This window comes from Euleptes europaea, chromosome 15 (assembly GCF_029931775.1).
Source record: "Euleptes europaea isolate rEulEur1 chromosome 15, rEulEur1.hap1, whole genome shotgun sequence".
Lineage (NCBI taxonomy): Eukaryota > Metazoa > Chordata > Lepidosauria > Squamata > Sphaerodactylidae > Euleptes > Euleptes europaea.
This window is the reverse complement of record NC_079326.1, coordinates 50,619,291-50,634,017: the sequence shown is the minus strand read 5'-3', so window position 1 is coordinate 50,634,017 and position 14,727 is coordinate 50,619,291. Positions and strand designations below refer to the sequence as shown.

Below are 14,727 nucleotides of genomic sequence, written 5' to 3'. Positions count from 1 at the left end.
CTATGACCCCAAGAACACCATCCCCACCGTCAAACATGGAGGGGGACATATTATGCTTTGGGGGTGTCTTTCTGCTAAGGGGACAGGACACCTTCACCGCATCGAAGGGACGATGGACGGGACCATGTATCGTCAAATCTTGGGTGAGCACCTCCTTCCCTCAGCCAGGGCATTGAAAATGGGTCGAGGATGGGTATTCCAGCATGACAATGACCCAAAACACACGGCCAAGGCAACAAAGGAGTGGCTCAAGAAGAAGCACATTAAGGTCCTGGAGTGGCCTAGCCAGTCTCCAGACCTTAATCCCATCGAAAATCTGTGGAGGAAGCTGAAGGTTCGAGTAGCTACACATCAGCCTTGAAATCTTACTGACTTGGAGAGGATCTGCAAAGAGGAGTGGGGCAAAATACCTCCTGAGATGTGTGCAAACCTGGTGGCCACCTACAAGAAACGTCTGACCTATGTAATTGCCAACAAGGGTATTGCCACCAAATACTAAGTCATCTTTTGCAAACGGATCAAATACTTATTTCACTCATTGTAATGCACATCAATCTCTGACTTTTGTCTTCTGGGTTTCTGGGGGTTTTCCTGTTGTTATTCTGTCTCTCACAGCTACAATAAACCTACCATTAAAATTATGGACTGGTCATTTCTTCGTCAGAGGGCAAACGGGCTAATTCAGCAGGGGATCAAATACTTTTTTTCCTCACTGTAGGAGGTACATTGTAGCTTCTTTGCTGCCAAACTTCCCCTGCCTAAATGACCTTTGCGGAGGTGTGGCTTTTTGTGCTGTAGCTGGTCAGGAGAAATGGGTGGTTGTTGCAGAAGGCTTCCCATGGGGAAGAAGCCTCTTTGACCCCTTGTTAAAAGAAAAATGAAATACAGAATAGTTACTTAAGTGTACATCCCACCCTCCCCTAACAGGGAGCAACATTTTGTCCTTTTTCCCCTTTGAAAGCACAAACACGACCACTCATACAGCTTAGACATCAGAGAAAAGTTCCCGTTGGTTGTCCTCATTATGAGCGCGAAGGGTTATTTGCTATATTTAAATGCATGTGTTAGGCTTTATGACATAGAGGGAGAGTATCGCAGTCCTGAAACCATATTTCCATATCTGCCCAACAGACCATTACAAGCCCGCCATCTCCCACCGGGATCTGAATAGTCGCAACGTGCTGGTAAAGAACGACGGGACCTGCGTCATCAGCGACTTTGGCCTCTCCATGAAACTGACGGGGAATCGGCTGGTGCGCCCTGGCGAGGAGGACAATGCGGCAATCAGCGAGGTAACTGGATGGCTCCTTTAAGAGTATGTGATCAATGGAGAACTTTGCGGAGAGTTCTCCGCCCTACCTTGATTGGCCTGTCTGGAAGCAGAGGTTGCCTGAGAAGAGGACCGGGAGCTCTAGCAGATGGGCCAAGCATGGCACAATCTCCAGAATATTCAGAGGAAGGACTTAGATGCTTCTTTGTTGCTCCTTGCAGATATTTTGAGTAAGGAAAGCCGCTCTTGAAAAGTTTAACGCGTCCTGTGTGCCTGACCCAGTGCACATGTACCTTATATGTGGGTTACCAGTACTTGAGAAGCGGGGGGGAGGAATTTTTCCAGCGTGGTGTAGTGGTTAAGAGCAGTGGTTTGGAGTGGTGGACTCTGATCTGGAGAACAGGGTTTGATTCCCCACTCCTCCACATGAGCGGCAGGCGCTAATCTGGTGAATTGGGTTGGTTTCCCCACTCATACACATGAAGCCAGCTGGGTGACCTTGGGCTAGTCACACACTTTCAGCCCCACCTACCTCACCAACTCTCCTTCCTTCCTTCCTTCCTGTATTTATATCCCTGCCAAGTGGCCGCCAAGGGTTGCTTCCCTGGGGAGGGGGCCATGGCTCAGTGGTAGAGCTTCAGTTTAGCATGCAAAATGTCCCAGGTAGAATCCCCCACTTGAAAGGATCAGACGGCAAGTGATGTAAAACATATCTGCTTGACGCCCTGGAGAGCTGCTGCCGGTCTGAGTAGACAATACTGACCTTGTGGGACCAAGGATCTGATTCAGTATGAGGCAGTTTCATATGTTCAGGTGTTCATTTTTCCAGTAGCGTGTGGGCAGCTCTTCACACCTGAAAGGTATAATGGGGGGGGGGTGTCCGGCCTTAATCAACGTAGTAATGGATGCAGTAGAGTTTGGTGATCTGAAATGATGAAGTGAAGCTCCTCATTTGAGATGAGCATCATTTATTCGTTCCCCGTTCCTATGATGATGGTTTTTATATAATCATGATAATCAACTGACCTTTGGACTCTGTATTCATTTATTTGCTTCCACGAGTCGACAGCTCTTGCAGTAATTGCTGTATGCTTAACCTGAGGGGTAAGGAGAGAGCGTCTGTTTTTTGGAAAACTGCAATTTGTGAACAGATCAGAAAGCAGAAAATTAAGAGAGGAATTTATCTTATTTTGGGGTTATTTTTGTTATGGGTTGTTTTAATTTCAAGAAAAAGAAAACTCCTAGGTAGCTTCATAGTTAACCCAGAGGATGCTTATTTCAGGAGAATGGGGCAATAGGAATTGTGTTCTCCTAATCTTGAAATTGGAAGTTTCCAAAAATACCAGATTTACCACGTGGCTTCTTACAAAGCATGAAGGAATGGTACAAAATGCTGCAAGATCCCATTATCTAAAATGGATGAGAAATAAGTCCTCGTATTTACTATTACTGTTGTAGAGAAGAGGGGAACGATCTGATCCGCTCACGTAACTAAGGCTGACAGCTCCGGATTGGGAAAAACCTGGAGATTTTTGGGGCGGAGCCTGAGGAGGGCGGGGTTTGGGGAGGGACTTCAGTGCCATAGGGTCCAATTGCCAAAGCGGCCATTTTCTCCAGGGGAACTGACCTCTATCGGCTGGAGATCAGTTGTTATAGCAGAAGATCTCCAGCCACTACCTGGAGGTTGGTGACCCTATACCTAACTCAGTATGAACATTTTTCTCCCTTACGGATCTCTGCCCTGCGTGCAGCTGTTCCCCCTTCCCCACACCTGCTGGAAATAAGAGAGGCTCTGCTGTTAATTCTGAGGTCAAGGAAATATCAGATTTTTAGCCTCACATTCCATTGGTGGCCTTTCCCGTTTCACTGTGATTTTAGAAAAGCAGTATTTGAATATCAGAACCTGCTGCCAGAAACTTTGCTGATAAGGACAATGCAGTAAAAGGGGGGTATAGCTGTTGTATTTTAAATGTAATTAAATAGGGCCAGAATAAACCAGCCCGCCCATGAAGAGCTTTCTGTTCAAGTAAATGCTAAGGGTTGAGGATGAGCCACACCTAAAAAAGGATATTGCAGAGCTTGACAAGGTGCAGAAAAGAGCAACCAAAATGATTCAAGAGGCTAGATCAACTGCCCTGCGAGAAGCAGTTGAAATGCTTAGGGCTGTTTAGCTTAGAAAGAAGGCGGTTAAGAGGAGATATGATAGAGATCTATAAAATTATTAATGGTATGGAGAGAGTGGACAGGGAGAAGCTTTTCTCCCTCATAATACCAGAATGCGGGGTCATGTGAGGGATTCAAAACAGATAAAAGGAAGTATTTCTTCACGCAATGCATAGTTAAATTGTGGAACTCCCTGCCCCAGGATGTGGTGATGGCTGCCAACTTAGAAGGCTTTAAGAGGGGAGTGGACATATTCATGGAGGAGAGGGCTATCCATGGCTACTAGTCATGAAGCATACCTATTATCTCCAGGATCAGAGGAGCATGGCTATTATATTGGGTGCTGTGGAACACAGGCAGGACAATGCTGCTGCGGTCATCTTGTTTGTGGGCTTCCTAGAGGCACCTGGTTGGCCACTGTGTGAACAGACTGCTGGACTTGATGGGCCTTGGTCTGATCCAGCAGGGCCTTTCTTATGTTCTTATGAATGCGAACATGATTGGGGGGGTTGGGGAAATGTGTGACTTCTTTGAAAAGATTCAAGCAATGAGAATTTACTAGGCCCTGAACTAATATAAGGATGGTGCAATGTATGTTCCAGGTTGGTACGATCCGCTACATGGCCCCTGAAGTCCTGGAAGGAGCAGTGAACTTGAGGGACTGCGAATCGGCTCTGAAGCAAGTCGATATGTACGCACTAGGCCTGATCTACTGGGAGATTTTTATGAGGTGCACTGATCTGTTCCCAGGTAAGGGAAGAATCTCTGAACTTCTCCTGTCCCGATTACGTTTGCTGCTGGTTATTGGGTTTGTTTGTTTTTTAAGCCTTAAAACTCAGTTCTTGCGATTAAGACCAATTCTATTGTTGGTTTATCACAGTTAACCCACCGCCATCTAGTGTTGGAGGCTGGTATTGGAGTTTGTTTGCCTTGTGCTGCGATCGCGTAGCCTTGGACATAATAAGTTAATCCTGCCAATAAACCTTAGGCATTAAGGAAAGCTTACGTGCTTAGTGGCAGTACAGTTGAGTGGATACCAAGGGCATCTCCACAACAGGCTTACTGGGAGACTCTGTGGTTCCATTTCAAGTCTGTCCCCAGAAATGCAGCCGTACCACAACCCCTTAGTGTTGCCAGCTCCAAGTTGGGAAACACCTGGAGATTTTGGGGGCAGAGCCTGAGGAGGGGAAGGACTGCGATGCCATAGAGTCCAATTGCCAATTGGCCATTTTCTCCAGGGGAGCTGATCTTTATCGCCTGGAGATGAGTCGTAATAGCGGGAGATCTCCAGCCACCACCTGGAGGTTGGCAACCCGGCAACCCCTCCATAGGATATGCGGAAGATTGGGTAAATCAAAGGTTCTGTCTGGGCTATACAAAACCACACTGGGGGGAAATGCTTTCCTCTGAGGAGGTCAGAGTGGGGTACGTGGTTTGGCAACTTTGTGAGGTAGGTTAGGCAGAGAGGTGGTGGTGGTGAACTGGCCGAAGGTAACCCGGGATTCGAACACTGGTTTCACCAGTCCTAGTCCTACACTACTGTCTGCACCACACGGGCTCTTTGGGGCCAGATCTGTACTGTAAGCAACATACATGAAGCCCCACGCGGCATGGCGCCTTGCTGCTTTGGGTGCCGCCTCTAAGCCAATGTGGAAAGTGTGGAAAGCTGCCGCTCAGACCTGCCTATTAAAACTCCTCCGTGCCGAAGGGCAAAACGGTGGCTCCCTAGGCAGAAGAACTTTGGGGGGCCTCACCCTTTCCAGCAGAGGTTCCACTTGCTTTCCTGCAAACCCCCTCCCAAAGCGACTCCTGAGGCTTCAGGCATTCTTGTGAATTGCATAGATGAGACATTGGTGTCACCGGGGAGGGGGGGCTGCCAGCAAAAAAAGGAGATCTGCAAAAATTAGGCACCCCACCCCTGTAGGGGATAGGCAAAAATCTCCACCCTTGGTAGGTGTGTGTCTTCCTCACACAAGGGAGCCTTTCCGCAGACAGAAGAGGGAGCACATTTGGCCAAACCCCCCCCCCCAATAAGCTTCTGACCCTTCAGAACAGCTTCTTGGGGTGCATTTTGTGCTGCGTAATGCCCTCGGATACATCAACCCACTGTGCTGAGCAGCCAAAACTTACCGTGAATGCCACTGCTATCCACTAGTGTGTGTTTTGAAGCATAGATCCATCTAGCCAAGGCCCGAGTCATCTGTAAGTAGAACCATTTTTGCTCTCTTCAACTGGACGCTGTTCCAAGGCCAGAGCCCTGGACAGTGGTGCTGTGAGCAGGGAAGAGGCATCGATACAGCTGGAGGTATTTTGAAACCGTTTACTGGCTGCATTCAGAAGTCGCGCTAAACCTTAATTAAAACTCCCGTTTACCAGGAGGGGTACGCATATAGCTTGCACATCATGCCCACGCACACCCCTCGCTCCTTTTTCCTTCCCTGCTCATGCAGAGCACAAAAACAAGCTCCAGCTGCCCGCGATATCTGGTTGCAGGGTCACCTGAGCGCTTCTTTGCCACTCGTGAGCTAAGATTCTAAGCCAGAATCCTAGCGTAGAGTCTTAGTTTGTGGAGGACAAGCAAAATCCAGTCGGTCCAGATGCCAGCGCCTCAGACGTCACAGGCCACCAGAGTTCATTTTCGCGTAGAATTTGTTTTCGCTCCGAGTGAGGTGGGAGGGGGAACGTGCTGATGCAACAAACAAGATGCGCTGGTGCCTTGTCGTGGCAAATTAGAGTTTGATTGTGGATTAGCGCGGTGTCCGAATGCAACTGCTGTGTCCAATCTCCTGGCTGTTCAGGCAAGACACTTTTAAAGGGATAAGCAGCTCACCTGCTCTGCCGGGCACACAGCTGCACTACCAGCTAACGCCTTCTGCAGGCAGAGAAGCTTCTCCGCTACCCGCTTGTTTGCTATCGAGGATTACTGGGCAAGGCTTGGTTCAGATGCAAGAGGAGAACATGTGATAAAGCGCCTCCTTTGTGCCCTGCCATGACATTGCAGGGCCTAGATAATTTGAATAGGTCTTATTTTTTGTACTTCACTCTAATGTATTTCAATGACTTTCTCTGCGAACAGGGGAGGCCGTGCCAGATTTCCAGACAGCATTCCAAGCAGAAGTAGGAAACCATCCCACTTTTGAAGATATGCAAGTCCTTGTTTCAAGAGAAAAGCAACGACCAAAATTTCCAGAGGCCTGGAAAGAGAACAGCTTGGTGAGAGAAGCAAAGTAGAATCATAAAATCATAGAGTTGGAAGATACCACCAGGGTCATCTAGTCCAACCCCCTGCACAATGCAGGAAATTCACAACTACCTCTCCCACACACCCCCAGTGACCTTTATTCCATGCCCAGAAAATGGCAAAAAGCCCTCCAGGATCCCTGGCCGATCTGGCCTGGAGGAAAGTTGCTTCCTGACCCCCCAGGTGGCGATCGGCATTTCCATGGGCATGTAAGAAACTACTACGAGAGACAAATCACTGGCACAACCCTTCCTGCCCTCCCTCTCATAACCTGCCTAAGTTCACAGAATCAGCATTGCTGACTCTAGCATGGCCATCTAGCCTTTGCTTAGAAACCTCCAGGGAAGGAGAGCCCACCACCTCCTGAGGAAGCCTGTTCCACTCGGGATGGTACATTACTCCTCTTTCTGTTCTTGAGGATAGTATTTAAGCTTCAGCAATATGGAGCCAAAGGGGAGAAAAAAATGGTTTGGAGTTAAAAAACAAGTAATTGCTGCTATGAGGTTAAAAAACGTGACATTCAAATGAAAAATACGAGGACAGTCTAAGGATTATATATTTGGAAGTAGTGTATGCCATGTTAAATTTTGTTCTTATTACTGTGACTGGTTCAGTGCCCAGATTAGTTTGACCGTGGCCCGACGCTACTATTCTGCAAAACAGGCGAGACTGTAATTTTAAGGTGCCATGCCGTATTGCCATATTGGCCCGACACAGCAAAACACACAGCAGATGGCTGTACTGTTTTTCTTTTAATTGGTTTTGGTGAAATCCTCCTTGGATTTCCCTGCCTCTGAAGTCATTAACATTTGCCGCAGAAGCAAATATATGGAAGCATCTTCCTCCTTGACAACCTGGCTGTATCTCCGTCGCCTCTCTTGTAGGATTTTGTACATAAGGTCGTATTTTGAATGATCATTATCATTCTGTCCCCGCTGATGGAGAAACACATTTGGAAGACTTGTAGTGGTACTGGGGCAGGTCATCAGGGGCCTGGAGACCAAGCCCTACGAGGAAAGGCTGAGGGAGTTGGGAATCTTTAGTCCGGAGGAGAGGAGGTTGAGGGGGACATGATTGCTCTCTTTAAATATTTGAAGAGCTGTCACTTAGTGGAGGGCAGGGACCTGTTCCTGTTGGCAGCAGAAGATAGGACTCGCAATAAAGGGATTAAATTGCGGGGAGAAAGGTACCGGTTGGATATTAGGGAAAACCTTTTTTACAGTAAGAGTTGTTCGACAGTGGAATTGGCTACCTAGGGAGGTGGTGAGCTCCCCCTCACTGGCAGTCTTTAAGCAGAGGCTGGACAAGCACTTGTCAGGGATGTTCTATCCTGCATTGAACAGGGGGTTGGACTAGATGGCCTCTATGGCCCCTTCCAACTCTATGATTCTATGTTAATGGGCCTGTTGAAGATGAGAATTCTCAGTCTGATATTCTTTTTTAAAAAAGCGAAGTGTGAATTATGTAGCATTGCCTAACCTTTCAAAATATAGGATACTTAAAGCACCTTTAAGAATTTAAAAAACAACAACAAATAACGAGATTTAGCAGGCGTATTGCAGATTAGTAGGTTTAACAGAGGGGCAGGAAATGCAACATTCTTTTATTTTCTAGGCTGTGAGGTCGCTGAAAGAGACAATCGAAGACTGCTGGGATCAGGATGCGGAAGCTCGGCTGACCGCCCAGTGCGCTGAGGAAAGGATGGCTGAACTCATGATGATTTGGGAGAGGAACAAATCCGTCAGCCCGACCGTGAACCCTACGTCTACAGCTATGCAGAATGAGCGGTACAGCGTCCTTATATGTACAGGGTTCAGTCCCATCCTGATTCCGCCAAACTTATTTTTATTTACTTCACTTAATGCCCCACTTTTCTTTCCAATGGGGAATCCAAAAGTGACTTCACGTCGTTTTCCTCCCCTCCGTTTTATCCTCACAACAACCCTGTGAGGTAGTTTAGGTGCCTGGCCCAAGGTCATCCCAACAAGCTCCCCTGACAGAACGGGGATTCGAACCTGGGTCTCCCAGATCCCAGTCTGACACTGTAACCACTACACCACACCAAACGTGCATGTTGGTTTGGCCCACTGGCCTTTTTCCAAGGTGTGTGTCAGTTGCAAGAGTCACGTTTTCCCAGTCCTCACTCCCTTGCTCTTGTACTTGGTCAAACACAATCCCTCCTGTAGGCAGCCTCTCCAGCTTCATTTTGATGTCTCTGGATTGTGGCTGTGCAGGTGCCTCAGGATCTACAGCAGGGATGGGGAACCTCAGGCCTGGGGGCCGTATGCGGCCCCCGAGGACATTTTTTGTGGCCCTCAGGAGCTCCAGGGCCCTGCCACGGAGGCGCAGCACAGGGCGGCCCTCCCTGAGGGTGTTCCTGGGGCCACGGCTTGCAGGGGTGCTGCGGCGCCCTTTGGACCTCCTCTCGCCAACTGACAGCTGTTGGTCGCCAAGAGGAGGGGGAGGGATGCTTCCCCCAGGGCTGCCCCCTATAGCCACAGCATGCAGGAACGCCGGGGCACACTGTAAGCCCCTCTTGCTGCCTGTCAGCTGTTGAGCAGCAAGAGGGAGGGGGAAAAGAGGCCCGCGGCTCCCGGCGGCAGAGCATGTGTGCAGGAGCCGATCAGGCTTCGGGGGGCCTTTTGTGGACTCTGGCAGTGGGAGGGCATGGAGCCTGGGGCCAGGTCGTGTGGGGCCGGCGTGTGTGTGTGTGTGTGGGGAAGGCTTTTCTCTCTCCTTCACTTTCTGTCTCTTTCTTTGTCTGTCTCCCTCCGTCCTTTTCTTTCTCCCCCTCTTTCCATTTCTTTCTCCCTTTTCTTCTTTCTCTGTTTTCCTTCCTCCCTTGCTGATCGACTGCGGGCTGCGCCCCCCTGGCGCCTCATTTGCTTGGGCCCACCGCTGGCTGCCCTCCCACCGGGGGGGGAGCGGGGCGCCCTCCAGGCCTTCTTTGTGTGGCCTCCCCTGGGGTTGCCAACCTCCAGGTGGTGGCAGGAGACCTGGCAACCCTAGCCTCTCCCCCCCACCAGGAGATCTACACCTGGTATGGCCTCCGAATGATGTTATAACTGTGCAAATGGCCCTTGCCAGGAAAAAGGTTCCCCACCCCTGATCTACAGGATATTGTTTGTGGCATTGTTTGTTGCATATAAAACCAACTCCTCCTCCTCTTCTTCTTTTTCACAGAGTATAAGACAAATGAGGTGAGCAGCGGTACAGCTGCCCCGCTGCAGCAAGAACTTGAGAGGTTTATTCATTTTTAAAAATTAAAAATGTGCCCCATTTTTCCCCATGTGCTGCATGCAAACAAGATGCTGCAGCGCGGGGATTGAAAGGGGACAGGCAAGAGTATCTATCGCACCAATGCCCAAGTACCATCGCAGCCTGCTGTGTCCCCAAGAGCCAAAATGGTTAGAGGTTCTGTAAACTAGGCACAGCACGGCGTTGTTTAGATTGCTCCTTTGCTTAACATGGGATCCTCCGTTATAGTACCATTTGAAGTCGCCTGTTGATCGAACTGGCTTTGGTCCCAGGTAACAGCTGAGGTTACTTTTAACACCCCGACGAGCCCTGCAAATTTCTGACTGGGAGATAGATCCAGAGCACAGATCCTTCCTTGTCAAGATCATGTAAGGGCTAGAGAGGTAAAGTCAGACACCTTCCCTCCCAATTTTTGCTGCTAAATAACTGCAGCTGTCACATGCCAGTATTACTTCTTTAGGGCTTTTCCAGACCGAGGTCTGCACTAACACTGAACTTTACCTAATGATATCCTGTTGACCACTTAATGAAAGGGGGTGACAATAGCAGCGCTATTAATAGGATAGCTGTGATTAAAAATTATCATCAGAGCATGCCTATGATCCAACAACCTCTGAACAAGAAAAGGGGGGGACCCCTTGGAACTTACATGGGGACCGATGCTTCTAGCTTCACTACTGTCCTCACAGTGGAGCACTCAAGCTTGTTATGTTTCCTGGAGAAACCATGGGAGGAGTTGTGGCTCAGTGGCAGAGCATCCGCTTTGCATTCAGAAGGTCCCCGGTTCAATCCCTGGCATCTGCAGCTGAAAGGACCAGCTAGTAGGTGACATGAAAGACCTCTGTCTGAGACACCGGAGAGGTGCTACCAGTCTGAGTTGACAATGGTCATTTATGCATGGGGGTTTTACCTGAGGTTCGTTGCTGGCTGGACCCACACTTTCCACTTGGGAATCTATGCACCAGCAGTCTCCAAGCTCAAATTGAGTCCCAACCCTTTAAATGCTGCTTTGTAATTGGTTTACTTCACAGTGCTCCCTGTGAGAGAAAATTCCCCCCCAACCCAATTGCCGCATAAAAAAGCATTTTAAGAACAAAAAACCAAAAACGAGCAATCTGAAAGGGTGGGGGAGAGAAATCCAAGCTTCGGTTTTAAAAATCCTTTCTTTTGCTCAGAAAGAGCTCCCAGGAAGCATTTGAATCCCTTCTTCTTTACACACTGCTTTGTGATTGGCTGTGAGAGAAAGCAATCTTCTGTGTCCAGTGCTTTGCTTCTGCACAGAGATTTCAGCCAGGCTGAGCTCGGGAAAGGGAAGAGTCAGGTTAACAGAGGAATGGGAAGACCCAGACATTGCGAGGGCTGGGCACGAGGTCATCTCTACTGGATGGAAAATGCATGCAGAACTCCAAGGAACAACCGAGTCAGACCGGGGGCGAACGTGAGTCCAAATACCCATGCATAAATGACCAGTACTGCCTTCAATGGACCAAGGGTTTGATTCAGTATAAAGCAGCTCCATGTGTGTTTTGCGTTTGAGTGAGATACTTAAATTGTAAGAATGTTTTTGCCTACCTAACACTACTCTCCTTTTTGTTTGCTTTTTTAAAGAAATCTGTCACACCACAGACGTGTGCCAAAAATCAGACCATATCAAGACTACTCTTCCTCGTCGTATATCGAGGACTCAGTTCATCACACCGACAGCATAGTGAAGAACATTTCCTCCGAGCTTTCCGTGACCCCCACGCCGCTGACGCTGGGGGAGAAGAACAGGAACTCCATTAACTACGAGAGGCAGCAAGCACAAACTCGTATCCCAAGCCCCGAGACTAGCGTCACAAGCTTGTCTACCAACACGACCGCCACCAACACGACAGGCCTGACTCCCAGCACCGGCATGACTGCCATATCCGAGTTGCCTTACTCAGGCGGAACTAACCTCGGTGCTGCCAACAGTGTGCAACCGCTTGGACCCACTCCTGTTTGTCTGCAGTTGACAGAGGAAGACTTGGAGACCAGCAAGCTGGATCCCAAGGAAGTGGACAAGAACTTAAAGGAAAGCTCTGATGAGAATCTGATGGAGCATTCCCTTAAGCAGTTCAGTGGTCCCGATCCGCTCAGCAGCACTAGTTCCAGCTTGCTGTACCCGCTGATAAAACTGGCAGTGGAAGCCACCGGGCAGCAAGATTTCGCACAAGCTGGGAACGGTCAAGCCTGCCTGATTCCCGATGTCCGGCCTGCTCAGGTCTACCCTCTCCCCAAGCAGCAGAACCTCCCAAAGAGGCCTACTAGCCTACCCTTAAACACCAAAAACTCAACAAAGGAGCCTCGGCTGAAGTTTGGAGGGAAGCACAAATCAAACTTGAAGCAAGTAGAAACAGGAGTGGCCAAGATGAACACCATCAACGCCGCAGAACCTCAGGTGGTAACGGTCACCACCAATGAAGTAGCCGGGAGGAGCCATACGATGAACTCTCATGCTGTACCGACCCAGTATGTCAACGGTGCAGTGCCCTCAGGCCAAGCACCTGGCTCAGTGGTGCACAGGGCCCAGGAGATGCTGCAGAACCAGTTCGGTGGAGAGGACGGCCGCTTGAATATCAACTCGAGCCCCGACGAGCACGAGCCCTTGCTGCGAAGAGAGCAGCAGGCAAGTCGCGACGAGGGCATGTTGGATCGTCTCGTCGATAGGAGGGAGCGATCCCAGGATAATGGTCGCCCCAACGCCAACAACAACAACAGCAACCCGTGTCCTGTGCAAGGCGCGACTGAACTCGGCAACCAGAGTGTGGCGCCGAGTTCTGGACAGGCCCACACGAGAAGGGCACAGAGGCCGAACTCGCTGGATCTTTCGGCCACAAATATTTTGGACGGCTTTAGTATGCAGTGTGAGTCCTGGTGGGGCTTATCAATAGATCTTGACCGGAACTAAGTTTATAATAATCGGTTTGTTATTGAGGACAGAAAGGTACCAGCTGGATATTAGGATTTTTTTTTTTTTACAGTAAGAGTTGTTTGACAGTGGAATCGGCTACCTAGGGAGGTGTGAGCTCCCCCTCACTGGCAGTCTTTAAGCAGCGGCTGGACAAGCACTTGTCAGGGATGCTCTAGGCTGATCCTGCATTGAGCAGGGGGGTTGGACTAGATGGCCTGTGTGGCCCCTTCCAACTCTGTGATTCTGTGATTCTATATTGGCTTAGGTAACGAGTGGCCAAATTGTCACAGGCACCCAACTCCACAGCAGATTTAACACCCACAGCTATAGTTTCCCAGTTAAATGTCCAGTCAAGCATGTCCTTTCCATTCCGTACTTTTAGGCATGCACCTGCCGACCAGGATTGAGCCTAAACAAGCAAATTAGGAAGGCAAAGGAGGACTTGTGAGCAGCTCAGCAGCGCCCTCTGCCTTTGTCTCAGAGGCGCGAGCGCTGAGAAAACAGCCAAATCCTTTCCTAGTTACCACTGCGTGTTTACCTACAAAGGAAACAGCAGCAGCATCTTCTCGATCAGGAAAAACGTGACAAAGCTTGTGACTGACAGTGCAATCCTATGCCTCGGGCAGTCTGGCAGTCTTGAATCCACGGGAAACAGTGTGTTTAGGCTGGGGTAACTCGGCATCGGATCGCACTGTGATAATACATGGGAAAGATAAACTAGCCTTATTTATTTATTTTGCAATTCTTTGAGTATTATTAGTTGCCAGAAATTGCTCAACGCTGAACTCTATCTACATCAGGCTCCTAACATGGTGCCCACCAAGGGTTTATAGAAAGAGGGTGGGGCTTTTGCCCAGCATGGCTTCTGATTAGCCATGGGAGGTCGGATTGGCTGCGTCGATTTTTTAAAATTGCTTTAGCGGCAGCTGCCCCCACAGCACAAGGGTCTTCGATGTGCGACTAAAGAAATTATTTTAATTTTAAAAGGCATCCTGTTAGAGCATCTTCCTGAAATGTTGATGGATTACTATTAGATTTGTGCATCACCTCACTCCCTGACATTTTTGAGGTTGTGCCCACCACCCTTGGTCACAATTCCAAAGGTGCCCACAGGCTCAAAAAGGTTGGGAGCCCCAGATACGTGTTATCTCTTACTTCTTCTGACCAAGCTTTGTCTTTTTTTCTTCTGGTGCCTGTTCTCTTGTGTTCTTTCCTTCTGTGTGACGCATTGTGTGTTCTTTCTTTCTTTTTTCCCTTCCAAATTTAGCGAGCGAGTCCTCCCTAGACGGCAAACCTGGCTCAGGAGAAAAGATCAAGAAACGCGTGAAAACGCCGTATTCCCTGAAGCGGTGGCGCCCGTCGACGTGGGTCATCTCCACGGAACCCCTGGACTGTGAGGTCAACAACAACGGCCGCGATAGGGTGGTCAGTTCAAAGTCCAGCACAGCTGTTTATCTCGTAGAAGGAGGTACAGCCACCACCATGGTGTCTAAAGATGCAGGAGTGAACTGTCTGTGAATTGTTCGAAAGCTGACTTAGAACCCTGACATTTTTGCATTCTGTTAAACACACAGAAGACTTTTTTTAAAAAAAGAAAAACTGCTTTCTCCTGTCGGCGCCCCTTTATCGAGGACTCGCTTTAAATAGATTTCAGCTATGCAGACGATTTTTAGCTTATGCTTCCATATTTTTTAATTTTGTTTTAATTTTATTTTTTAACTTTTGTTTTGCACTTTTTATTTAGTATTGCAAAAATTACATCTGTCCGTTCCGACCGCAGAATTATATATATGTGTATCAAAATGCTGTGGTCTCAAAATATTTTTTTTAAAAAACAAAAACAAAAAAATGTATTGCTGA

The 14,727-nt window shown here is 48.7% G+C and overlaps 1 protein-coding gene across 1 annotated transcript in view; it reads left to right on the top strand.

Annotated features, from left to right (window-relative positions):
* Nucleotides 1–14,402, top strand: part of BMPR2 (bone morphogenetic protein receptor type 2) — a 111,203-nt gene extending 96,801 nt beyond the window's left edge. The window contains exons 8-13 of the mRNA XM_056861401.1: nt 1,132–1,292; nt 4,036–4,183; nt 6,510–6,646; nt 8,289–8,461; nt 11,541–12,820; nt 14,135–14,402. Coding sequence (XP_056717379.1) covers nt 1,132–1,292; nt 4,036–4,183; nt 6,510–6,646; nt 8,289–8,461; nt 11,541–12,820; nt 14,135–14,385 — 2,150 coding nt within the window. The 3' untranslated portion in view covers nt 14,386–14,402. The remainder of the gene's footprint in view (nt 1–1,131; nt 1,293–4,035; nt 4,184–6,509; nt 6,647–8,288; nt 8,462–11,540; nt 12,821–14,134) is intronic.
* Nucleotides 14,403–14,727: the final 325 nt, after the last annotated feature.